This window comes from Coregonus lavaretus, assembly GCF_964263955.1.
Source record: "Coregonus lavaretus genome assembly, chromosome: 25".
Classification (NCBI taxonomy): domain Eukaryota; kingdom Metazoa; phylum Chordata; class Actinopteri; order Salmoniformes; family Salmonidae; genus Coregonus; species Coregonus lavaretus.
The window spans coordinates 44,282,052-44,310,020 of record NC_140012.1 but is presented as its reverse complement, the minus strand read 5'-3'; the positions used below and the strand labels follow the sequence as shown (position 1 = coordinate 44,310,020).

The 27,969-nt window shown below is 48.0% G+C and overlaps 1 protein-coding gene across 1 annotated transcript; it reads left to right on the top strand.

Annotated features, from left to right (window-relative positions):
• On the top strand, positions 1-26,298 carry LOC311100935 (calpain-2 catalytic subunit-like; the record flags this gene model as incomplete). The annotated part of the gene is made up of 7 exons (XM_084141913.1): positions 1-566; positions 9,097-9,166; positions 14,886-15,007; positions 21,022-21,155; positions 23,752-23,920; positions 25,560-25,643; positions 26,209-26,298. The coding sequence occupies exons 1-7, from the start codon at positions 330-332 to the stop codon at positions 26,296-26,298; spliced, it is 906 nt and encodes a 301-aa protein (XP_083998039.1). The 5' UTR covers positions 1-329.
• Positions 26,299-27,969: the final 1,671 nt, after the last annotated feature.

Here is a 27,969-nt window from a genome sequence, read left to right as displayed (position 1 = left end):
AGTCGACTCGGACTTTAAATTCAACCACCCATATGACACTCTGTTTGATTTTCGCCCGTTCGGTACATGCCTAAAAAGTGTTCATATTCACACTAAATACGTTTGAACTGGTAAACGTTGAGTAGAAGGAACAGAAATCTGTGGAAATATTGTTGTGGGAAAGAAACTCGCACTGACTTTTTGTCAAAAGGCAGAAAGACCACGCCTGAAAATCCAGGGGCGGAGAAGGAATTTCTACTTTTTCCACCAGTGAAACACAGCCCAACTCTTTTCACTGTGTCGACGCAGTCAACCACCCGACCCGAGAGAGAAGGAAGAGGATTTTTACAATGGCTGGGGTGGCATCAACGTTGGCCAAGAAGAGGGCTTTGGCCGCAGGATTTGGCACTAATGCCAATGCGTCGAAGTACCTTAACCAGGACTTCAAGTCTCTCAGGAGCGAGTGTCTGAACGGAGGTTCACTCTTCACGGATTCCACTTTTCCAGCCGAACCTGAGTCCTTGGGATTCAATGAGCTTGGGCCAAGATCTTCCAAAACCAGAGGTGTGCAGTGGAAACGACCTGGGGTAAGTTACTGGGCGTGAAAAGTGTCTACTCTATGACTGAATTTGTATTGATCAAAATAGACCAAAGCGTTATCTATCATTTTCTATCACTGTAAGATTTTTTTTTAACAACAAATATAACAAAATATAACAAAATATTTGACAAAACAGTATACCAAATAAAACAGACAAACTTTATACACAGGAAGTTGATCTACAACACATATTTAGAAACAAGTTATGATGCAATGTAAATATGATCAAACACTAGTTAACCAAACCTAAACTTCAAAGAAAAAGGCTCAACCAAAACTCAGAATTTACAACCAGATCAAAAACAGCTACGATCCAGAACCTCTCACCTAACCAGAAACCAAACTTCCCTGTGTGCCCAATTAAAAACCTGTATACTGCCTCTGGCAATTGAAGTAGTTAGGTTCAATGCCATAGAAGAAGTAGAGGAACTATGTACTGTCTGTGATTTAGGGGAGGTAGAGAATGAACTGCACTTTTTATTTTATTGTTCTTTATGTGATGATCTGAGAGCTGTACTGTTTGATAAAATGTTGCAAAGAAAACAACAGGAAGTATTCAGGATTAGAGATTAAGAAAAACTTGAATGTCTATTTAGGAAAGAAGTATTCCTTGTTACACATTTTATCTTCGAAGATGCGACTTGAAATGTTTCTGTTTTGTTTTCTCAATTGTTTTTCACTGCCATGTCGTAGCCGGCCGCGACCGGGAGACCCATGGGGTGGCGCGCAATTGGCCCAGCGTCGTCCAGGGTAGGGGAGGGAATGGCCGGCAGGGGATGTAGCTCAGTTGATAGAGCATGGCGTTTTCAACGCCAGGGTTGTGGGTTCGTTTCCCACAGGGGGTATGAAAAAAAATCATAATAATAATGTATGCACTAACTGTAAGTCGCTCTGGATAAGAGCGTCTGCTAAATGACTAAAATGTAAATGTAAATATGAATGTGTGTGTGTATATATATATGTGTGTATGTGTACACTACCAGTCAAAAGTTTGGACACACCTACTCAAATGCAGTGTTTTATAAGGACATGTCCTGAAGATGCATGACACTAAAAATAAATAAATCAATCAATCACAGGTGTATACACACTTAAAGGCCCTGAACAGTCATTCTGAATGGCTAACTACCAGGAAGTTTGAAAAGACAGGCGTGGCGATACGCAAAGCAACTCAAACAACATTGACATTGCATCAATTACATCTATATATTTTTTTTATACACCTCCAGTTTGGCATGTCTCTTGTTATGCAGTTCACAGCTGCACTGACAGATGTGTTGATTCGACGACTGTGTCTGAATTTTGAACGACTATTACCCCCCTTTTTGTTCCATGCTGGCTGAAGACCTAGTTAGCCAGTAACTAGGTAACACCAGACACATATAAAAGGGGAAACGTATAAGTATCTTTGCCATAGATGAATAGGGTAAACTTTTAATTACATTTGCTGACACCTATAATCACATGTTGGCACCAGTAGAGTAGCCGTCTAGCTATATAAACCACGCCCCTCTGCAAACACGCCTTCTCCGATGTTGGTTACAAGGCGGTACTTATTTAAATTAGGTAAGAGAATATCATGTTACCGTTGGTGTATTAAAATTAGAGTTTAGGTGATGTCACCTTGTCCTCCTTAATAATGAATCCAAGTGTTTGACTTGGGGGAGGGCGCCAGTGACTTTATGATCAGACTTTGTCAATGTAGAAGCAGCAGTCATCTTTTTTTATACATTGGTCATCATACTTTGATCTGGTTTCCTTTAATTATCATCAAATTTCATGAGAAACCATGATTTTGACTGTTCATGACCTTGCTTTAATATTTTCATGCAGCATTTTCAAATAATATTCAAGTTCATTTAGAAAAAGTCAGAATCTTGGCTTTGCTTTTTCCCCACTTGCGTTTCTGCATAGAATATGTATCATACATAATGAAGAGATAAATTATATATACTTTGTTCTGATCTTCATCGTCAAACAAAAGTCATCACTGGAAATATATCTTTATAGCTTAAGTCAGTGACGTGGGAGTAGTCTGATGGGCGTGTCCGGATGCTTGTTACCCATTTGATTATAGCAGACTATTGGGCGTAAATCAATCACTTCCTCATTCTATTCTATCCAAACTGAACCTGTACCATACGGCTAAATAAATGACGAACATGATCAGGGTGACTCATCCTCCAACCATTTGCATGGAACGTTGGAGTTAGTCATCTGATCCCACTCCTTTTTGTTTTAGGCTGTCAACAGATCAACTCATAGGCAGTGAACTTTGAGACCGTTGAGGTTACATTAGCTCATTGTGGACCCTCCCCCTTACTTGTGCATAACTTTAATGTTTATCAGTCTACCCTCTTCATTCCGATGTGCTTTTATTTCATAACTATTATTGATAATGACTGATCCTCCCATTCAAATCTGCTATTAAAGTGTCACGGTTTCGGCCGAGACTGCTCCTCCTCCTGGTTCGGGCAGGCAAAGGCGTTCGCCGTCCCCGGAGTACTAGCTGCCATCGTTGGACCATTTCCATGTGCGATTGCTTTTGTCTGTCCTTAGCACCTGTGTCTGATTTGTGATTATTACGTGTCCTATAAGTTCCCTGTGTTTGTTTGGATTAGTTGTGTGTTGTTGCTTCCTGCCATTGTGTCGGAGCTATGTGTTTGCTCCCGTTTTGTTTCGTGTATTAGTGTTTACGCGTGTGCGTATTTTTCCCTCGCCTCGTTGTCTGTTTTGAGGTCGGAGGTTTTCTCTTGCATTTTGGTGACTATTAAAGTCTGTTGGACTTTACCTCTGTGTCCTGCGCCTGACTCCTCCACCACATCCACATCGGTACCATTGACAGAACAACACACCAATTATGGAGTCAGCAGGAACAGCGGCGGCACCCGAATCCCTGGAGGACCGGATCAATTACCAGGACACCATGATCCGGCAACTCGGGGCCGCCATGGACGAGGTGTCCAACACACTGCGCCGCTTGGTGTATCGGGAGGTGCCCACGCCTTCTCACACCATCCCAGCACCAACGGCCAGTCCTCCTCTCTCAGCACCGGAACCCAGTGGCATTCGGCTCTCGCTCCCGAGGGCATATGACGGTTCTGCAGCCGGGTGTCAGGGCTTTCTCCTACAGGTAGAACTTTACCTTGCCACCATACACCCGGCGCCCTCGGGATACGAGAGCGTCTCCGCCCTCATCTCCTGTCTCTCCGGGAAGGCGTTGGAGTGGGCCAACGCCGAATGGAGGGGAATAGACGCCGCCACCATCACCTACGCGGAGTTTTCCCGCCGCTTCAGGACTGTCTTCGACCATCCACCTGAGGGGAAAGCGGCGGGAGAGCGTCTATTCCACCTCCGACAGGGGAAGAGGAGCGCACAGGAGTTCGCACTGGAGTTCCGGACACTAGCAGCGGATGCGGGATGGAGTGAGAGGGCCCTCATTGACCACTATCGGTGTAGCCTACGAGAGGACGTTCGTTGTGAGATGGCCTGCAGGGACACCAACCTGTCGTTCGACCAGCTGGTGGACATCTCCATCAGTCTCGACACCCTGCTGGCTACCCGCGGACGTCCCGAGTGGGGGTCGTCCATTCCATCCTCCAGCACCTCCGAGCCTACTCCTATGGAGCTCGGGGGTGCTGGCGCTAGAGAGAGGAGGAGGAGGGAGAACCCGAGGATAGCCAACTCCTGCACCAACTGTGGCCGTGGAGGACACACCGCGGCCAGGTGCTGGGGAAGGTTTTCTGAGAGAGGGGACAACAGGTCACGCACTGGGGAGTCATTTCAGGTGAGAAGGCGCCCCACTTACCCAGAGCTCTCTGTTGGTCACATGAGTATTCCTGTGCGTTTTCCACAGGTGGCACCTCATTCCCAGCATAAGGCGCTAGTAGATTCAGGCGCAGCTGGGAACTTTATTGATCGGGCATTTTGTGCTAGGTTAGGAATTCCCCTTCGGCCGGTAGAAGTTCCATTCCCTGTCCATGCATTAGACAGCCGGCCGTTGGGGTCGGGTCTGATCAGGGATGTCACAGCACCGCTGACGATGACGACGCAGGGGGGTCATGAGGAAATCATTCAGTTCTATCTGATTGACTCTCCTGCGTACCCAGTGGTGTTGGGGCTTCCCTGGTTAAGTACCCACGATCCTACCATAGCGTGGCAACAGAGGGCTCTTATGGAGTGGTCTGCCCAGTGTGTAGGGAGATGTCTAGGTGTTTCCTTAGGGGCGACCTCGGTAGAGAGTCCGAACCAAGTGCCCGCACTGCGCATTCCCCCCGAGTATGAGGATTTAGCACTAGTATTTAGTAAATCGAGGGCAGCTAGGCTACCTCCTCATAGACAGGGGGACTGTGCGATAAATATCCAGAATGGAGCAGCTCTTCCCAGGAGTCATGTGTATCCCCTGTCTCAAGAGGAGACTGCGGCTATGGAGACTTACATAGCCGAGTCCTTGGCACAGGGATACATACGGCCCTCTACTTCTCCGGTCTCCTCGAGTTTCTTCTTTGTGAAGAAGAAGGACGGGGGATTGCGCCCGTGTATTGATTACCGTAGTCTCAATCAGATCACAGTAAAATACAGCTACCCACTTCCACTGATTGCGACGATGACGGAGTCATTACGCGGAGCGCGATTCTTCACAAAGTTAGATCTCAGGAGCGCGTACAATTTGGTGCGCATTAAGGGGGGGGATGAATGGAAAACAGCATTTAGCACCACCTCGGGTCATTACGAGTATCTCGTCATGCCGTACGGGTTAATGAATGCTCCTTCAGTCTTCCAATCCTTTGTTGATGAGATTTTCCGGGACATGCATGGGCAGGGTGTGGTGGTGTACATTGACGACATTCTAGTGTACTCTTCTACACGAGCCGAGCATGTAGCCCAGGTGCGCCGAGTATTGAGACGACTGTTGGAGCATGACTTGTATGTCAAGGCAGAGAAATGCCTGTTCTTCCAGGAGTCCGTCTCCTTTTTGGGTTATCGGTTGTCGGCGTCTGGCGTGGAGATAGAGGTAGATCGGGTATCGGCTGTGCGTAATTGGCAAACTCCAACCACCGTAAAAGAGGTGCAGCGGTTCTTGGGTTTTGCTAATTACTACCGGAGGTTTATCCGGGGCTTTGGACAGGTTGCAGTTCCCATTACGTCCCTGCTAAAGGGGGGTCCGGTGCGCTTGCAGTGGTCAGCTGAGGCGGACAGGGCATTTGTCAAGCTGAAGAACCTGTTCGCCTCGGCCCCGGTGCTGGCGCATCCGGATCCCTCTTTGCCTTTCCAAGTAGAGGTGGACGCGTCCGAGACCGGTATTGGGGCAGTCCTGTCACAACGGTCCGGCACGCCACCTAAGCTCCGCCCCTGTGCGTTCTACTCTAAGAAGCTCAGCCCGGCGGAGCGCAATTATGACGTTGGGGACAGGGAACTGTTAGCCGTAGTCCAGGCCCTAAAGGTGTGGAGGCATTGGCTAGAGGGGGCTCAACACCCTTTCCTCATTCTGACTGATCACCGTAACCTGGAGTACATCCGGGCAGCTAGGAGATTGAACCCTCGTCAGGCCAGGTGGAACATGTTCCTGACCCGGTTTGTTTTTAAAATCACATACATCCCTGGGTCCCAGAACGGTAAGGCAGACGCCCTGTCCCGGCAGTATGACACGGAGGAGAGGTCCATTGAGCCTACTTCCATACTGCCGGAGTCTTGTCTGGTGGCTCCGGTAGTATGGGAGGTCGATGCGGAAATCGAGCGGGCGCTGCGTACCGACCCTACTCCCCCCGAGTGTCCTGTGGGGCGGACGTACGTTCCGCTCGAGGTTCGTGATCGGCTTATTTCTTGGGCTCATACATCACCCTCCTCTGGACATCCTGGTATTGGTCGGACGGTGCACTGCCTTAGCGTAAAATACTGGTGGCCAACGTTAGCCAGGGATGTGAGGGTTTATGTCTCCTCCTGCTCGGTATGTGCCCAGTGTAAGGCACCTAGACATTTGCCCAGAGGTAAGTTACATCCTCTGCCCGTTCCACAACGACCATGGTCCCACCTCTCGGTAGATTTTGTGACCGATCTACCCCCTTCCCAGGGTAATACTACCATTTTGGTCGTTGTGGATCGGTTTTCTAAGGCCTGTCGTCTCCTCCCACTGCCGGGTCTCCCTACTGCCCTACAGACCGCCGAGGCCATCTTTACCCACGTGTTCCGGCACTATGGGGTCCCCGAGGATATTGTGTCCGACCGAGGTCCCCAGTTCACCTCCAGAGTCTGGGGGGCTTTCATGGAACGCCTGGGGGTCTCGGTTAGCCTTACCTCGGGGTACCACCCAGAGAGCAATGGGCAGGTTGAACGTGTGAACCAAGATGTGGGTAGGTTTTTGAGGTCCTATTGCCGGGACCGGCCGGAGGAGTGGTCGAGGTATATCCCCTGGGCAGAGATGGCCCAGAACTCTCTCCGCCACTCCTCCACCGGATTAACACCTTTCCAGTGTATTTTAGGGTATCAGCCGGTCCTGGCACCGTGGCACGAGAGCCAGACCGAGGCCCCTGCGGTGGACGAGTGGATTCGGCGCTCGGAGGAGACGTGGGACGCTGCCCATGTCCATCTGCAGCGTGCCATCCGTCAACACAAGGCGAGCGCCGATCGCCACCGCAGTGAGGGGCCGGTGTACGCACCGGGAGATCGAGTCTGGCTCTCGACTCGAAACCTGCCCCTCCGCCTGCCCTGCCGGAAGCTGGGTCGGCGGTTTGTGGGGCCCTTCAAAGTCCTGAGAAGATTGAACGAGGTGTGTTACAGGTTACAACTACCTATAGAGTATAAAAATATTAACCCCTCGTTCCATGTGTCTCTTCTCAGGCCGGTGGTAGCTGGCCCACTCCAAGAGGAGGAGATAGGAGAGACCCCTCCGCCCCCTTTGGACATCGAGGGGGCTCCGGCGTACAGGGTCCGGACCATCTTGGACTCCAGGCGCCGGAGGAGTGGTCTCCAATATCTCGTGGAGTGGGAGGGGTACGGTCCGGAGGAACGGTGCTGGGTGCCCAGGAGGGACATCATCGATCCATCCCTCCTGACAGAATTCCATCATGGGCATCCCACGCGCCCGGGTCCGCGTCCTCCTGGCCGTCCCCAAGGCCGGGGTCGGCGCACGGCTGGAGCCGCGCGTCAAGGGGGGGGTACTGTCACGGTTTCGGCCGAGACTGCTCCTCCTCCTGGTTCGGGCAGGCAAAGGCGTTCGCCGTCCCCGGAGTACTAGCTGCCATCGTTGGACCATTTCCATGTGCGATTGCTTTTGTCTGTCCTTAGCACCTGTGTCTGATTTGTGATTATTACGTGTCCTATAAGTTCCCTGTGTTTGTTTGGATTAGTTGTGTGTTGTTGCTTCCTGCCATTGTGTCGGAGCTATGTGTTTGCTCCCGTTTTGTTTCGTGTATTAGTGTTTACGCGTGTGCGTATTTTTCCCTCGCCTCGTTGTCTGTTTTGAGGTCGGAGGTTTTCTCTTGCATTTTGGTGACTATTAAAGTCTGTTGGACTTTACCTCTGTGTCCTGCGCCTGACTCCTCCACCACATCCACATCGGTACCATTGACATAAAGTTAATATTCTGTTAACTCATACCCAAATAATGTTGTTGACTCATCCTGTACTCGTATTTGTGGTCAAAGCATAAATTAGAGAAAAAAATACATAAAAAAAAAAACACCATCTTAAACTTGTATCTCAAACAGACTATTTCAAAAATGCTTGCAATGGTGAAATCCTCCTCCGGGCCAATCAGCGGTCTACTCGCATGAATAGTTTTAATGACCGGTATACGCCCACACCATTCTATATTGGGGTACGCCCACACCATTCAAACACAGAAAAGCTACTTTTTTTTAACATACTTAATTAAAAAATGTTGGAATTAAAATGATTTCACTCATATTGTAATTAATTATAGGTCATATTTCATAGAAATCTGGAAACACTGGACAGTTACTTTAAAAGTTCAAAACACAGTCTTAATCATGTATTGGTCCCTCCCTGAATAGTAGAGTTGATAATAAATCAAATGCAGTACTCTATGAAATAACGGAGGTTACATTAGTAGCTCATTGTGCAGTGCTCTATGAAATAACGGAGGTTACATTAGTAGCTCATTGTGCAGTGCTCTATGAAATAACGGAGGTTACATTAGTAGCTCATTGTGCAGTGCTCTATGAAATAACGGAGGTTACATTAGTAGCTCATTGTGAAGTGCTCTATGAAATAACGGAGGTTACATTAGTAGCTCATTGTGCAGTGCTCTATGAAATAACGGAGGTTACATTAGTAGCTCATTGTGCAGTGCTCTATGAAATAACGGAGGTTACATTAGTAGCTCATTGTGCAGTGCTCTATGAAATAACGGAGGTTACATTAGTAGCTCATTGTGCAGATATTTCCCCCAAGCTAGTGTATTGCTTCAATTAGGGCTGCAAAGTTGGGAAGCCTCAAATCTGTAGTTCGTAATATCTTTCACAGTCTTACTCATGCTTTGGTTCCTCCCTGAATAGGAGCTGGTGTCCAGCCCAGAGTTCATCGTTGGTGGCGCCTCAAGAACCGACATTTGCCAAGGCGGCCTGGGTAAGTCCCCTTTATATTAGGAACCAAAACAGGAACCAAACCAAAACCACAGGGCCGCCGGTTTTGTAAAAGTATCCATGATTTCATCTGTGAGGAGGAGATGGTATAATAAAAGTTAATGTGATTGATCACAGCATATGTAATAACATATTCAGTTATTGCTTTAACCAGTTATTACACAGGTGATTTGGTTTCCTGGACCATCACTGAACAGCCACCATGTCAGGTTGTTATCTCTCTGAGGTATAATATAAACATGTCAGGTTGTTATCTCTCTGAGTTATAATATAAACATGTCAGGTTGTTATCTCTCTGAGGTATAATATAAACATGTCAGGTTGTTATCTCTCTGAGGTATAATATAAACATGTCAGGTTGTTATCTCTCTGAGGTATAATATAAACATGTCAGGTTGTTATCTCTGAGGTATAATATATACATGTCAGGTTGTTATCTCTGAGGTATATTATGAAACATGTCAGGTTGTTATCTCTGAGGTATATTATGAAACATGTCAGGTTGTTATCTCTGAGGTATAATATGAAACATGTCAGGTTGTTATCTCTGAGGTATAATATGAAACATGTCAGACCATGGTGCTTGCCTATGGAGCTGTGAGGGGATCGGCACCTCCGTACCTTCAGGCTCTGATCAGTCCCTACACCCAAACGAGGGCATTGCGTTCATCCACCTCTGGCCTGCTGGCTCCCCTTCCTCTGCGGAAGCATAGTTCCCGCTCAGCCCAGTCAAAACTGTTCGCTGCTCTGGCACCCCAATGGTGGAACAAGCTCCCTCACGACGCCAGGACAGCGGAGTCACTCACCACCTTCCGGAGACATTTGAAACCCCACCTCTTTAAGGAATACCTGGGATAGGATAAAGTAATCCTTCTACCCCCCCCCCCCCCCCCCAAAAAAAAAAAAAGATATTGTAAAGTGGTTATCCCACTGGCTATAGGGTGAATGCACCTATTTGTAAGTCGCTCTGGATAAGAGCGTCTGCTAAATTACGTAAATGTAAATGTAAATGTTATCTCTGAGTTATAATATAAAACATGTCAGGTTGTTATCTCTGGGTTATAATATAAAACATGTCAGGTTGTTATCTCTGAGGTATAATATGAAACATGTCAGGTTGTTATCTCTGAGTTATAATATAAAACATGTCAGGTTGTTATTTCCGTAATGCGGTATAGTAGAAAACACAGACAAACCGAAAGAGATCTCTATTGAAACCAGCCCAGTTACCAGGCTGGGAGGAAGTCCTAGTTACCAGGCTGGGAGGAAGTCCTAACACCAGCCAGTTACTGGAAACCCAGCTATCCACGAGTTGAGACCCACTTCCCTCTCCATTTACTCTGCGTGTTTACAGTAATCTCCCCTAGCCTCACCCTTCTCCAAGGGGGTGAGGATACAACAAAGAATACGTTGTGATTTCTGAAAAAGCGAGACTAGCTTTGGCATGGTGTTTTATTTGTGTGTGTAGGCTATAGCATCCTTTGTCCTGGTACCTTTTTTATGCTGTTTAATACCGTGAATAAAGGGCACTCTTATTCACAGAATGCTTCTGATTATTCAGTCACCACAGGAGCCGCAGGAGCCGAGTGTGTGAGTTGTGAGGGTGTGGCTGGTACAAAGCAACAGTTGCCCAGAGCAGGGTAGACTAGTGTACTGGTGTCTCATTAATCCAGCAGGGTAGACTAGTGTACTGGTCTCTCATTAATCCAGCAGGGTAGACTAGTGTACTGGTCTCATTAATCCATCAGGGTAGACTAGTGTACTGGTCTCTCATTAATCCAGCAGGGTAGACTAGTGTACTGGTCTCTCATTAATCCAGCAGGGTAGACTAGTGTACTGGTCTCTCATTAATCCAGCAGGGTAGACTAGTGTACTGGTCTCTCATTAATCCAGCAGGGTAGACTAGTGTACTGGTCTCTCATTAATCCAGCAGGGTAGACTAGTGTACTGGTCTCTCATTAATCCAGCAGGGTAGACTAGTGTACTGGTCTCTCATTAATCCAGCAGGGTAGACTAGTGTACTGGTCTCTCATTAATCCAGTCATTTACATTTTAGTAGACTCTATTATCCAGAGCGACTTACAGGAGCAAATAGGGTTAAGTGCCTTGCTCAAGGGCACATCGACCGATGTTTCACCTAGTCTGCTCGGGGATTCGAACCAGCGACCTTTCAGTTACTGGCCAAATGCTCTTAACTGCTAGGCCGCCTGCTGTGTTTGTTTACAGTAAATATCAGTCCTCGGGGTAAATATCAGTCCTCGGGGTATGTTACTGTCAGACAGCATATTCAATAGTGTGACTATTGGTTAAACCAGTCGGTCACCATAAACACGGAAGATCAGTCTGGTTTAACCAGGCTAGGGATGGGTCCCAGTCAGAGGAGGATGTTTTGATCATTTCAGGCCTGGCTCTTTAAACAACCACACTGTGCCAGACTTTAGACACACACACACACACACTCCGCATAACACATATTTTGCAAAGCTCTGGGTCTGCAATCTGGATCACATTAGTCCGCTGCAGAGCCTCATACAAGATGTCTTTATAACCAGGTATTATTCTCATTGTAATAGCAGGAACACTATCTTATAATGGTCAATACTCCTTTAGTGTTCCTTTTGATTGTTGAACAACCCAATAGACCTACTTATTTACTGTAACTGAAGACAAACAATTAGTTTATGGAGAAATCGTCTCCACAAATGCATGACATAACAAGCCACAGTACTTTTTTAAAAGTTTGTTTTGTTTTTGTTGTACTTTTTACCCCTTTTTCGTGATATCCAATTGGTAGTTACAGTCTTGTCCCATCACTGTAACTACCCTACGGACTGGGGAGAGGTGAAGGACGAGAGCCATGCGTCCTCCGCACTGCTTCCTGACACACTGCTTCCTGACACACTGCTTCCTGACGCACTGCTTCCTGACGCACTGCTTCCTGACGCACTGCTTCCTGACACACTGCTTCCTGAAACACTGCTTCCTGACGCACTGCTTCCTGACGCACTGCTTCCTGACGCACTGCTTCCTGACGCACTGCTTCCTGACACACTGCTTCCTGACACACTGCTTCCTGACGCACTGCTTCCTGACGCACTGCTTCCTGACACACTGCTTCCTGACGCACTGCTTCCTGACACACTGCTTCCTGACACACTGCTTCCTGACACACTGCTTCCTGACGCACTGCTTCCTGACGCACTGCTTCCTGACGCACTGCTTCCTGACGCACTGCTTCCTGACGCACTGCTTCCTGACACACTGCTTCCTGACGCACTGCTTCCTGACGCACTGCTTCCTGACACACTGCTTCCTGACACACTGCTTCCTGACGCACTGCTCGCTTAATCCGGAAGCCAGCCGCACCAATGTGTCAGAGGAAACTCCGTCCAGCTGGCGACCGAAGTCAGCTTGCAGGCGCCAGGCCCGCCACAAGGAGTCGCTAGAGCACGATGGGACAAGGAAATCCCAGCCGGCAAAACCCTCCCCTAACCTGGATGACGCTGGGCCAATTGTTGGCCGACTCATGGGTCTCCCGGTCACGGCCGGCTGTGACAGCCTGGGATCGAACCTGGGTCTGTAGTGATGCCTCAAGCACTGCGATGCAGTGCCTTAGACCGCTGCACCACTCGGGAGGCAAGCCACAGCAATGAAGCATGGGACAGACTACATGCTGAGACTGTTTATTTTATAGATTTTTTTTATTGAACCTTTATTTAACCTTTATTTAACTAGGCAAGTCAGTTAAGAATAATTTCTTATTTACATTGATGGCCTACCAAAAGGCAAAAGGCCTCCTGCGGGGACGGGGGCTGGGATTAAAAATAAAAATACAGGACAAAACACACATCACGACAAGAGAGACACCACAACACTACATAAAGAGAGACACCACAACACTACATAAAGAGAGACACCACAACACTACATAAAGAGAGACCTAAGACAACAACATAGCATGGCAGCAACACATGACAACACAGCATGGTAGCAACACCACATGACAACAACATGGTAGCAACACAACATGACAACAACATGGTAGCAACACCACATGACAACAACATGGTAGCAACACCACATGACAACAACATGGTAGCAACACCACATGACAACAACATGGTAGCAACACAACATGACAACAACATGGTAGCAACACCACATGACAACAACATGGTAGCAACACAACATGACAACAACATGGTAGCAACACCACATGACAACAACATGGTAGCAACACCACATGACAACAACATGGTAGCAACACAACATGACAACAACATGGTAGCAGCACAACATGGTACAAACATTATTGGGCAGACAACAGCACAAAGGCAAGAAGGTAGAGACAACAATACATCACGCGAAGCGGCCACAACTGTCAGTAAGAGAGTCCATGATTGAGTCTTTGAATGAAGAGATGGAGATAAAACTGTCCAGTTTGAGTGTTTTTTGCAGCTCGAATTAATCTGTGAATTGAACTGAGGTCAGCTGTTCTCTTTTAATGAAAGGATCCTCTGTGGAACTGAACTGGGCTGACTGTGTTATTTTTGACTGCAGGCTTGTTTTGGACTAGTGGTGCTCTGTGTGCAGTTTTGCTAGCACATCAAGCTATCTGTTTCTGACTGAGTGAATGTTGCTTGTGTGGCTGTGCCGGGAATAGGATTTAGATTTGGCCTGAAATGCTGTGTACTTTTATCTGTGTGGGGAACTGTTGTGTGGGTTTTGTAGGGTGGCTTTCACTGGCTGTGTATAAACGCAACATGTAAAGAGTTGGACCTATAAAATAAATAAATAACCTATGTTTCATGAGTTGAAATAAAAGATCCTTGAAATTTTCCATACGCACAAAAAAGCTTATTTCTCTCAAATGTTGTGCACACATTTGTTTACATCTCTGTTAGTGAGCAATTTCTCCTTTGCCAAGATAATCCATCCACCTGACAGGTATGGCATATCAAGAAGCTGATTAAACAGCATGATCATTACACAGGTGCGCCTTGTGCTGGGGACAATAAAAGGCCACTCTAAAATGTGCAGTTTTGTCACACAATGCCACAGGTGACTCAAGTTTTGAGGGAGCATGCGATTGGCATGCTGACTGCAGGAATGTCCACCAGAGCTGTTGCCAGAGAATTGAATGTTCATTTCTCTACCGTAAGCCGCCTCCAACGTCGTTTTAGAGAATTTGGCAGTACGTCCAACCGGCCTCACAATCGCAGACCATGTGTATGGCGTTGTATGGGTGAGCAGGTTGCTGATGTCAAAGTTGTGAGTGCCCCATGGTGGCGGTGAGGTTATGGTATGGCCAGCCCAGGACCTCCACATACGGCTTCTTTACCTGCGGGATCGTCTGAGACCAGCCACCCGGACATCTGATGAAACTGAGGAGTATGTCTGTCTGTAATAAAGCCCTTTTGTCGGGGAAAAACTCATTCTGATTGGCTGGGCCTGGCTCCCCAGTGGGTGGACCTGGATTTCACATGTGTAATCCATAGATTAGGGCCTAATGAATTTATTTCAATTGACTGATTTCCTTATATGAACTGTAACTCAGTAAAATCTTTGAAATTGTTGCATTTATATTTTTGTTCAGTATAGAATGAAAAGCATTCAATCAATCAGGAGTCTTTAGAATGAGGGTTGAATACCGACCTGTGACGACCTCCACACCCATGTCTCTCCTCCGGTTTCCCCTCCAGGTGACTGCTGGCTCCTGGCAGCCATCGCCTCTCTGACCCTGAATGAAGACGTCATGGCCCGGGTCGTTCCTGCAGGACAAGGCTTTGGACGTGGAGAGTACGCTGGGATCTTTCACTTCCAGGTAGAGACAGGGACACATTCTAGATGGCACCCTGCATCCCAAAATGGCACCCTATTGCCTATATAGTGCACTACTTTAGACCAGAGAATGGCACCCTATTCCCTATATAGTGCACTACTTTAGACCAGAGAATGGCACCCTATTCCCTATATAGTGCACTACTTTAGACCAGAGAATGGCACCCTATTCCCTATATAGTGCACTACTTTAGACCAGAGAATGGCACCCTATTCCCTATATAGTGCACTACTTTAGACCAGAGAATGGCACCCTATTCCCTATATAGTGCACTACTTTAGACCAGAGAATGGCACCCTATTCCCTATATAGTGCACTACTTTAGACCAGAGAATGGCACCCTATTCCCTATATAGTGCACTATTTTAGACCAGAGAATGGCACCCTATTCCCTATATAGTGCACTACTTTAGACCAGAGAATGGCACCCTATTCCCTATATAGTGCACTACTTTAGACCAGAGAATGGCACCCTATTCCCTATATAGTGCACTACTTTAGACCAGAGAATGGCACCCTATTCCCTATATAGTGCACTACTTTTAACCAGGCTCTGGTCAATAGGGAATAGTGTGCCATTTGTTGGCAGACCATTTCCTTAACATCAATATTGACTAACATCTGACTACTAAGTGGACTGGACAAGAGGTTTTGGAGAGCTTTTCAGTGATAAGCACAATTTAATATTAGCAGCACAGATACGCACCACAGTTCTGTTGAGCAGTGGGAAGGAAGCATCTAACCCCGGCACACACAGCCTACATCAGGGGGGCAACCACCACATACAGCCTATATCAGCTGGTGAGCTGCAGGGGGGCAACCAATGAGTGTGTGCAGACAGGCTCCGCCTCCGATTATACACACCGCGCAGGCGACTCTCTTGCTTCCCCTGTAGCTTACCAGTCACCACCAGCCTGCTAGTTAGCTACCATGTTCCTGGTTAAGATGCACAAGCTGCTTTACGAAATTGAAAACAATAGCAGCATTGAGTTTAATAGTAAAACAAGTCTAGCTGGTTTTTTTCTCTCTTTTGAGTAGGCTATGGAAAAGTAGTTGGTCTTTGAATTTGGAGTCTGGCTCAACCCTCCCACTTTTCCCACTGCATTTCATGTCCAGGTTCTGTAGCCAAAGTTTCCATATTTTCCTCAGAGAAAACGGCTTGATTCTAGCCCTTAGGCTGCTATTCAAAAGATATGACCCATTATACCGGCGCTACGTTTCTTCCTTTCTATCGTGGGTTGGCGGGCCGCATTTTACATTCAAAAAGAATATCGCGGGCCGTTCTAAAACCAGGCTACTTGCGGACCGGACCGGACCGTTAACCATTTGTTTAGGCTACACCAGGGTTCTTCAATTCCGGTCCTGGAGGGCCGAAAACACCTCTGTTTTTCATCCTCTCCTTCTAATCAGGGGCTAATTCAGACCTGGGACACCAGGTGAGTGCAATTAACTACCAGGTAGAAATAAAAAACAGAAGTGTTTCGGCCCTCCAGGACCGGAATTGAAGAACCCTGGGCTACACCTTGAACAGTCATGTTACCTCATTAGAAAGCTATAGCGAACAACCTGGGCTGCGTTCAGCAGGAGGCAACGTTTTGGATCCTTCAGATATAAATATGCTATGTAGAACAAACATGCCTCTCTGACATGTTGAATAAGGAATAACGTCGGTTCTATTCACAGTATTTCTATCTGCAACGTTCAAGAAAGTATTTTAACAAAACGTGGCCCTGGTAACATTACCATTAGCCTATATGCAAATATTTGTTGGCACAGAAAGAAAGGACATTTCCTCTTGCCACTACGCTATATCTGACTGGGTAAACAGGTTTATTTTGAGTTAATGTGGACCCAGTGACTCAGAGATGAGCATTTGGACCAGGACTCGAGCACTGGGATTCGGACTTCAGCCTTGGACTTGGACTCGGACTCAAGCAGAGGGGACTTGGGACTCGAGGTTTAGTGACTCGACTACATCCCTGGGTGAAACAGTCATTATCTCTAGGTTTAGTGACTCGACTACATCCCTGGGTGAAACAGTCATTATCTCTAGGTTTAGCGACTCGACTACATCCCTGGGTGAAACAGTCATTATCTCTAGGTTTAGCGACTCGACTACATCCCTGGGTGAAACAGTCATTATCTCTAGGTTTAGTGACTCGACTACATCCCTGGGTGAAACAGTAATTATCTCTAGGTTTAGTGACTCCACTACATCCCTGGGTGAAACAGTCATTATCTCTAGGTTTAGTGACTCCACTACATCCCTGGGTGAAACAGTCATTATCTCTAGGTTTAGTGACTCCACTACATCCCTGGGTGAAACAGTCATTATCTCTAGGTTTAGTGACTCCACTACATCCCTGGGTGAAACAGTCATTATCTCTAGGTTTAGTGACTCCACTACATCCCTGGGTGAAACAGTCATTATCTCTAGGTTTAGTGACTCCACTACATCCCTGGGTGAAACAGTCATTATCTCTAGGTTTAGTGACTCCACTACATCCCTGGGTGAAACAGTCATTATCTCCCATGCTACTTCTGGACATCAGTGTGGCTGAGGCGTCTCTGGAATGTTGATAACAATGGCGATGACGTGACCGAGTGATGGAGGTGCATCCTACACTACATAATACTTTGCCATCTGGTGATTGTGCTACGTGCTACTCTCTCTCTCTCTCGCTCTCTCTCTCTCTCTCTCTCTCTCTCTCTCTCTCTGTCTCTCTGTCTCTCTGTCTCTCTCTCTCTCTCTCTCTCTCTCTCTCTCTCTCTGTCTCTCTGTCTCTCTGTCTCTCTGTCTCTCTGTCTCTCTCTCTCTCTGTCTCTCTGTCTCTCTGTCTCTCTGTCTCTCTGTCTCTCTCTCTCTCTCTCTCTGTCTACCTTTCTCTCTCTCTCTGTCTACCTGTCTCTCTCTCTCTCTCTCTCTCTCTCTCTTTTTGTGTGTGTTAGTTTGTTTTGTATGTAATGTGTAATATCTATGTAGACTGAATTAGGAATTTACATGGCCAGATAATTCTTATATGTTCTAAAAAAGTTTGTCATATTTCTGCTGTTGGGAAGAGAATACGATGTTGTGCAGAAAAGGCTGCCTTCTGTCAACACTACCACTAGGAGAGGAGAGGCTGCTATCTGTCAACACTACCACTAGGAGAGGAGAGGCTGCTATCTGTCAACACTACCACTAGGAGAGGAGAGGCTGCTATCTGTCAACACTACCACTAGGAGAGGAGAGGCTGCTATCTGTCAATACTACCACTAGGAGAGGAGAGGCTGCTATCTGTCAACACTACCACTAGGAGAGGCTGCTATCTGTCAACACTACCACTAGGAGAAGAGAGGCTGCTCTCGGTCAACACTACGCTAGGAGAGGAGAGGCTGCTATCTGTCAACACTACGCTAGGAGAGGAGAGGCTGCTATCTGTCAACACTACCACTAGGAGAGGAGAGGCTGCTATCTGTCAACACTACCACTAGGAGAAGAGAGGCTGTATTCTGTCAACACTACCACTAGGAGAGGCTGCTATCTGTCAACACTACCACTAGGAGAGGAGAGGCTGCTATCTGTCAACACTACCACTAGGAGAAGAGAGGCTGTATTCTGTCAACACTACCACTAGGAGAGGCTGCACTCTGTCAACACTACCATTAGGAGAGGAGAGGCTGCATTCTGTCAACACTACCACTAGGAGAGGCTGCACTCTGTCAACACTACCACTAGGAGAGACTGCTATCTGTCAACACTACCACTAGGAGAGGAGAGGCTGCACTCTGTCAACACTACGCTAGGAGAGGAGAGGCTGCTATCTGTCAACACTACCACTAGGAGAAGAGAGGCTGTATTCTGTCAACACTACCACTAGGAGAGGCTGCACTCTGTCAACACTACCATTAGGAGAGGAGAGGCTGCTATCTGTCAACACTACCACTAGGAGAGGAGAGGCTGCATTCTGTCAACACTACCACTAGGAGAGGCTGCACTCTGTCAACACTACCATTAGGAGAGGAGAGGCTGCTATCTGTCAACACTACCACTAGGAGAGGAGAGGCTGCAATCTGTCAACACTACCACTAGGAGAGGCTGCACTCTGTCAACACTACCACTAGGAGAGGCTGCTATCTGTCAACACTACCACTAGGAGAGGAGAGGCTGCTATCTGTCAACACTACCACTAGGAGAGGCTGCACTCTGTCAACACTACCACTAGGAGAGGAGAGGCTGCAATCTGTCAACACTACCACTAGGAGAGGCTGCACTCTGTCAACACTACCACTAGGAGAGGCTGCACTCTGTCAACACTACCACTAGGAGAGGAGAGGCTGCAATCTGTCAACACTACCACTAGGAGAGGCTGCTATCTGTCAACACTACCACTAGGAGAGGAGAGGCTGCTATCTGTCAACACTACCACTAGGAGAGGAGAGGCTGCTATCTGTCAACACTACCACTAGGAGAGGAGAGGCTGCTATCTGTCAACACTACCACTAGGAGAGGAGAGGCTGCTCTCGGTCAACACTACCACTAGGAGAGCAGAGGCTGCTCTCTGTCAACACTACCACTAGGCGAGGAGAGGCTGCTCTCTGTCAACACTACCACTAGGAGAGGAGAGGCTGCACTCTGTCAACACTACCACTAGGAGAGGAGAGGCTGCACTCTGTCAACACTACGCTAGGAGAGGAGAGGCTGCTATCTGTCAACACTACCACTAGGAGAGGAGAGGCTGCTGTCTGTCAACACTACCACTAGGAGAGGAGAGGCTGCTCTCTGTCAACACTACCACTAGGAGAGGAGAGGCTGCTATCTGTCAACACTAGGAGAGGGGAGGAGAGGCTGCTATCTGTCAACACTAGGAGAGGAGAGGAGAGGCTGCTATCTGTCAACACTAGGAGAGGAGAGGAGAGGCTGCTATCTGTCAACACTAGGAGAGGAGAGGAGAGGCTGCGCTCTGTCAACACTAGGAGAGGAGAGGAGAGGCTGCTCTCTGTCAACACTATGAGAGGAGAGGAGAGGCTGCTATCTGTCAACACTAGGAGAGGAGAGGAGAGGCTGCTATCTGTCAACACTAGGAGAGGAGAGGCTGCTATCTGTCAACACTAGGAGAGGAGAGGAGAGGCTGCTATCTGTCAACACTAGGAGAGGAGAGGAGAGGCTGCTATCTGTCAACACTAGGAGAGGAGAGGCTGCTATCTGTCAACACTAGGAGAGGAGAGGCTGCTCTCTGTCAACACTAGGAGAGGAGAGGAGAGGCTGCTCTCTGTCAACACTAGGAGAGGAGAGGAGAGGCTGCTATCTGTCAACACTAGGAGAGGAGAGGAGAGGCTGCTATCTGTCAACACTAGGAGAGGAGAGGAGAGGAGAGGCTGCTCTCTGTCAACACTAGGAGAGGAGAGGAGAGGCTGCTCTCTTACGTGTATCAGCCTTGTCTAGAAACAATCCCTTAGCCCCTTCCACCCCTGACACTTGTGGATATCAAGGGTTAATTCAGGACAGGGCCATCCCTTCTCAGGCATATAGACTGAGGGATGTGCTGTTACATTCTGGAAGTTTCAGCTCAGCCAGATGGGCCGTTGTTTTAGTGCTGAGGCCCCAGTGAGAGGTGTGGTTTGGGGAAAGTTTGTGTCAGAGAGGAGAGGAGGAAACCAGAATGAGTCAGAACACCATATATCCAGAGGGATCTGGTTGTGTGTGTGTGTTTCCTTCTCAGCCTCCTTATGCCTGATGCTGCTCCGGCTAAGGGCGTATCTGGAGAACTAACTGCCAGTTCACAATAACAACAAAAGAATAGTCACCTGATATAGAATTTCCCAATGCGCCTTTATGACTGACTGAGCAGCTATAGATCAGTGATTTAATAGCTTTATTTTTCATACGTACATAACATCCAAACAAGAACATCTATCACATGTTTACCCATAGGGGCCTCTGAAACAAAATGGCTTGAGTTAGCGCATTCATTCTTTCATATAGCCTGGATGTTGTCTGCTGTGGTCCTCTTCAGTTCTGGCAGTTTGGTGAGTGGGTGGACGTGGTGATTGATGACCGGCTGCCAACGAAGGATGGAGAGCTGCTGTTCGTCCACTCCGCCGAGGGCTCTGAGTTCTGGAGCGCCCTGCTGGAGAAGGCCTACGCCAAGTACGGCACAACACTACCACACACACCACCACACACAACACTACCACACACACCACCATACACAACACTACCACACACACCACCACACACACCACCACACACACCACCACACACACCACCATACACACCACTACCACACACACACCACACACAACACTACCACACACACCACCACACACAACACTACCACACACTACCACACACACCACCATACACAACACTACCACACACACCACCATACACAACACTACCACACACACCACCATACACAACACTACCACACACTACCACACACACCACCACACACAACACTACCACACACACCACCATACACAACACTACCACACACACCACCATACACAACACTACCACACACACCACACACACCACTACCACACACACCACCATACACACCACTACCACACACACCACCACACACAACACTACCACACACACCACCACACACACCACCATACACAACACTACCACACACACCACCACACACAACACTACCACACACACCACCATACACAACACTACCACACACACCACCATACACAACACTACCACACACTACCACACACACCACCATACACAACACTACCACACACACCACCATACACAACACTACCACACACACCACCATACACAACACTACCACACACACCACCATACACAACACTACCACACACACCACCACCACACACAACACCACACACACCACCATACACAACACTACCACACACACCACCATACACACTACCACACACCACCATACACAACACTACCACACACACCACCATACACAACACTACCACACACACCACACACACCACTACCACACACACCACCACACACAACACTACCACACACACCACCATACACAACACTACCACACACACCACCATACACAACACTACCACACACCACCATACACAACACTACCACACACCACCATACACAACACTACCACACACACCACCATACACAACACTACCACACACACCACCACACACACTACCATACACACCACTACCACACACACTACCATACACACCACTACCACACACACCACCACACACAACACTACCACACACACCACCATACACAACACTACCACACACTACCACACACACCACCATACACAACACTACCACACACACCACCATACACAACACTACCACACACACCACCATACACAACACTACCACACACACCACCATACACAACACTACCACACACTACCACACACACCACCATACACAACACTACCACACACACCACCATACACAACACTACCACACACACCACCATACACAACACTACCACACACACCACCATACACAACACTACCACACACTACCACACACACCACCATACACAACACTACCACACACCACCATACACAACACTACCACACACACCACCATACACAACACTACCACACACACCACCATACACATCACTAACACACACACCACCATACACACCACTACCACACACACCACCATACACACCACTACCACACACACCACCACACACAACACTACCACACACACCACCATACACAACACTACCACACACACCACCATACACACTACCACACACCACCATACACAACACTACCACACACACCACCATACACAACACTACCACACACACCACCATACACAACACTACCACACACACCACCATACACACTACCACACACCACCATACACAACACTACCACACACACCACCACACACAACACTACCACACACACCACCACACACACCACCATACACAACACTACCACACACCACCATACACAACACTACCACACACACCACCATACACAACACTACCACACACACCACCATACACAACACTACCACACACACCACCATACACAACACCTAGTGGGCACTAAACAGATGACTTCTGTCATGATGTCATTATAAAGTATCTTTATCTTGTTTCTAATGGTCTGTCTGCCTGTCTCTCTCCTCTGGTCTGTCTGCCTGTCTCTCTCCTCTGGTCTGTCTGCCTGTCTCTCTCCTCTGGTCTGTCTGCCTGTCTCTCTCCTCTGGTCTGTCTGCCTGTCTCTCTCCTCTGGTCTGTCTGCCTGTCTCTCTCCTCTGGTCTGTCTGCCTGTCTCTCTCCTCTGGTCTGTCTGCCTGTCTCTCTCCTCTGGTCTGTCTGCCTGTCTCTCTCCTCTGGTCTGTCTGCCTGTCTCTCTCCTCTGGTCTGTCTGCCTGTCTCTCTCCTCTGGTCTGTCTGCCTGTCTCTCTCCTCTGGTCTGTCTGCCTGTCTCTCTCCTCTGGTCTGTCTGCCTGTCTCTCTCCTCTGGTCTGTCTGTCTGTCCCCATTCCTGTCTGTCTGTCCCCCTTTTTTTCCGTCCAAACGTGTCTCTCTCTCTCTCTCTCTTCTCTCTCTCTTCTCTCTCTGTCTCTCTCTCTCTCTCTGTCTCTGTCTCTGTCTCTGTCTCTGTCTCTGTCTCTGTCTCTGTCTCTCTCTCTCTCTCTCTCTCTCTCTCTCTCTCTCTCTCTCTCTCTCTCTCTCTCTCTCTCTCTCTCTCTCTCTCTCTCTCTCTGTCTCTCTGTCTCTCTGTCAGGGTGAATGGATGCTATGAGGCTCTGTCAGGTGGCTCCACCACTGAGGGCTTTGAGGACTTCACAGGAGGGATAGCAGAGAACTATGACCTGAAGAAGGCTCCCTCTAACCTGTTCCAGATCATCAGGAAAGCCCTGGCCTCTGGAGCTCTGCTGGGCTGCTCCATCGACGTACGTATGACTTCAGAATATTATTATCAAGTTGAAGTTTCAAGTTTATTTGCCATGTGTAATGAAAACATTGTAGGACTTCACATGATTGTGATATGTGGTTGTTTTACCTACTTTGGTTGAGTCACTCTGGATAAGAGTCTCTGATAAAAGACTGAAATGTAAAGGAGACTGTTACATGCAGTGAAGGACTTGATATTATCTAAGTGAAGGTTTTACTTGCAATGATGGTGGTCGTTTTACTTACTTTAGTTAAATGCACTGTGCCACTGAAGGTACAGTGGCTTTGGGTAACAACGTCAGTTAAAAGACTGACGTGTTTATGAGAAGGTAAATGCGGTAAACGTCTGGAGGTGGTTTCCCGGACACAGATTAACCCTAGTCCTGGACTATAAAGCACCCTAACCCTAACCCTAACCCACGCTGAATGAAGAAGCTCCACAGATTAACCCTAGTCCTGGACTATAAAGCACCCTAACCCTAACCCTAACCCACGCTGAATGAAGAAGCTCCACAGATTAACCCTAGTCCTGGACTATAAAGCACCCTAACCCTAACCCTAACCCTAACCCTAACCCACGCTGAATGAAGAAGCTCCACAGATTAACCCTAGTCCTGGACTATAAAGCACGCTGAATGAAGAAGCTCCACAGATTAACCCTAGTCCTGGACTATAAAGCACCCTAACCCTAACCCTAACCCTAACCCACGCTGAATGAAGAAGCTCCACAGATTAACCCTAGTCCTGGACTATAAAGCACGCTGAATGAAGAAGCTCCACAGATTAACCCTAGTCCTGGACTATAAAGCACGCTGAATGAAGAAGCTCCATCGATAAACCCTAGTCCTGGACTATAAAGCACCCTAACCCTAACCCTAACCCACGCTGAATGAAGAAGCTCCATCGATAATTATTTTAAGTTCTGTGAGCTACTTGGTTGAGGTGTTATCAGGTTTTTATCGTAGTTCGTTCATGGTGTGGTTATGGTTTGGTTATGGTGTGGTTATGGTTTGGTCATGGTGTGGTTATGGTTTGGTTATGGTGTGGTTATGGTTTGGTTATGGTGTGGTTATGGTTTGGTCATGGTGTGGTTATGGTTTAGTTATGGTGTGGTTATGGTTTGGTTATGGTGTGGTTATGGTTTGGTTATGGTGTGGTTATGGTGTGGTTATGGTTTGGTTATGGTGTGGTTATGGTGTGGTTATGGTTTGGTTATGGTGTGGTTATGGTTTGGTTATGGTGTGGTTATGGTTTGGTTATGGTGTGGTTATGGTTTGGTTATGGTTTGGTTATGGTGTGGTTATGGTGTGGTTATGGTGTGGTTATGGTTTGGTTATGGTGTGGTTATGGTTTGGTTATGGTGTGGTTATGGTGTGGTTATGGTGTGGTTATGGTTTGGTTATGGTGTGGTTATGGTGTGGTTATGGTGTGGTTATGGTTTGGTTATGGTGTGGTTATGGTTTGGTCATGGTGTGGTTATGGTTTGGTTATGGTGTGGTTATGGTTTGGTTATGGTTTGGTTATGGTTTGGTTATGGTGTGGTTATGGTGTGGTTATGGTGTGGTTATGGTTTGGTTATGGTTTGGTCATGGTGTGGTTATGGTTTGGTTAGAGTTTGTTGTTCCCTGTCTCTTCCAGATCACCAGTCAGGCAGACTCAGAGGCTATCACCAATCAGAAGCTGGTGAAAGGACACGCCTACTCTCTGACCGGGGCTATCGAGGTAACGGCAGACTGACTCAGTATTTGATATATATTATATCCACAAAATCCTGGCCTGGTCACAGGTCTTTTGGTGCTTTACGGCCAACTCCTATGGCCAACTCCTATGGCCAACTCCTATGGCCAACTCCTATGGCCAACTCCTAATGGTCAACTCCTATGGTCAACTCCTATGGCCAACTCCTATGGCCAACTCCTAATGGTCAACTCCTATGGTCAACTCCTATGGCCAACTCCTATGGCCAACTCCTAATGGTCAACTCCTATGGTCAACTCCTATGGCCAACTCCTATGGCCAACTCCTATGGCCAACTCCTAATGGTCAACTCCTAATGGTCAACTCCTAATGGTCAACTCCTAATGGTCAACTCCTAATGGTCAACTCCTATGGTCAACTCCTATGGTCAACTCCTATGGCCAACTCCTAATGGACAATGGCCATATGAACTGGCTATATAGCACCAACAAATCTTGGACCAGGCCAACAAAGTCCCTCATAGTGTATGAGATCTGTCTGAATCCAAAGCAGGGGTCTAACTACTGTATGATGACCTTTACTAAACCAGGTGAACTACCGTGGCCGCAAGGAGAAGCTGGTCAGAGTGCGTAACCCCTGGGGAACAGTGGAGTGGACTGGGGCCTGGAGTGACAAGTAAGAACCCTCGGAGCACCTGCAAGATGGTTTCCAGGGTTGGTGGTCGATTCCATTTCAATTCAGTCATTTTCCCTCAGTTTACTTCCTCAATTAACTGAATAGAAATGGAATTGACCCTAGGGATGTAACAAGTCAATGATATGCATCGGTCCCCCAATGATACGCATCGGTCCCCCAATGATACGCATCGGTCCCCCAATGATACGCATCGGTCCCCGAATGATACGCATCGGTCCCCTAATGATACGCATCGGTCCCCTAATGATACGCATCGGTCCCCCAATGATACACATCGGTCCCCCAATGATACGCATCGGTCCCCCAATGATACGCATCGGTCCCCTAATGATACGCATCGGTCCCCTAATGATACGCATCGGTCCCCCAATGATACGCATCGGTCCCCGAATGATACGCATCGGTCCCCTAATGATACGCATCGGTCCCCCAATGATACACATCGGTCCCCCAATGATACGCATCGGTCCCCCAATGATACGCATCGGTCCCCTAATGATACGCATCGGTCCCCCAATGATACGCATCGGTCCCCTAATGATACGCATCGGTCCCCTAATGATACGCATCGGTCCCCCAATGATACGCATCGGTCCCCCAATGATACGCATCGGTCCCCTAATGATACGCATCGGTCCCCGAATGATACGCATCGGTCCCCGAATGATACGCATCGGTCCCCTAATGATACGCATCGGTCCCCCAATGATACGCATCGGTCCCCTAATGATACGCATCGGTCCCCCAATGATACGCATCGGTCCCCCAATGATACGCATCGGTCCCCTAATGATACGCATCGGTCCCCTAATGATACGCATCGGTCCTCCTAATGATACGCATCGGTCCCCTAATGATACGCATCGGTCCCCTAATGATACGCATCGGTCCCCTAATGATACGCATCGGTCCCCTAATGATACGCATCGGTCCTCCTAATGATACGCATCGGTCCCCTAATGATACGCATCGGTCCCCTAATGATACGCATCGGTCCCCTAATGATACGCATCGGTCCCCTAATGATACGCATCGGTCCCCCAATGATACGCATCGGTCCCCCAATGATACGCATCGGTCCCCTAATGATACGCATCGGTCCCCCAATGATACGCATCGGTCCCCTAATGATACGCATCTGTCCCCCAATGATACGCATCGGTCCCCACCTAATGATACGCATCGGTCCCCTAATGATACGCATCGGTCCCCCTAATGATACGCATCGGTCCCCTAATGATACGCATCGGTCCTCCTAATGATACGCATCGGTCCCCTAATGATACGCATCGGTCCCCTAATGATACGTATCGGTCCCCCAATGATACGCATCGGTCCCCTAATGATACGCATCGGTCCCCTAATGATACGCATCGGTCCCCTAATGATACGTATCGGTCCCCCAATGATACGCATCGGTCCCCTAATGATACGCATCGGTCCCCTAATGATACGTATCGGTCCCCCAATGATACGCATCGGTCCCCTAATGATACGCATCGGTCCCCTAATGATACGTATCGGTCCCCCAATGATACGTATCGGTCCCCCAATGATACGCATCGGTCCCCTAATGATACTTTGGCGAGGCACACTGCATGGCTGAAGCAGGAGGAGAAGAGAAGCTCACTAAAAACTCCCACATGGTCAAAAC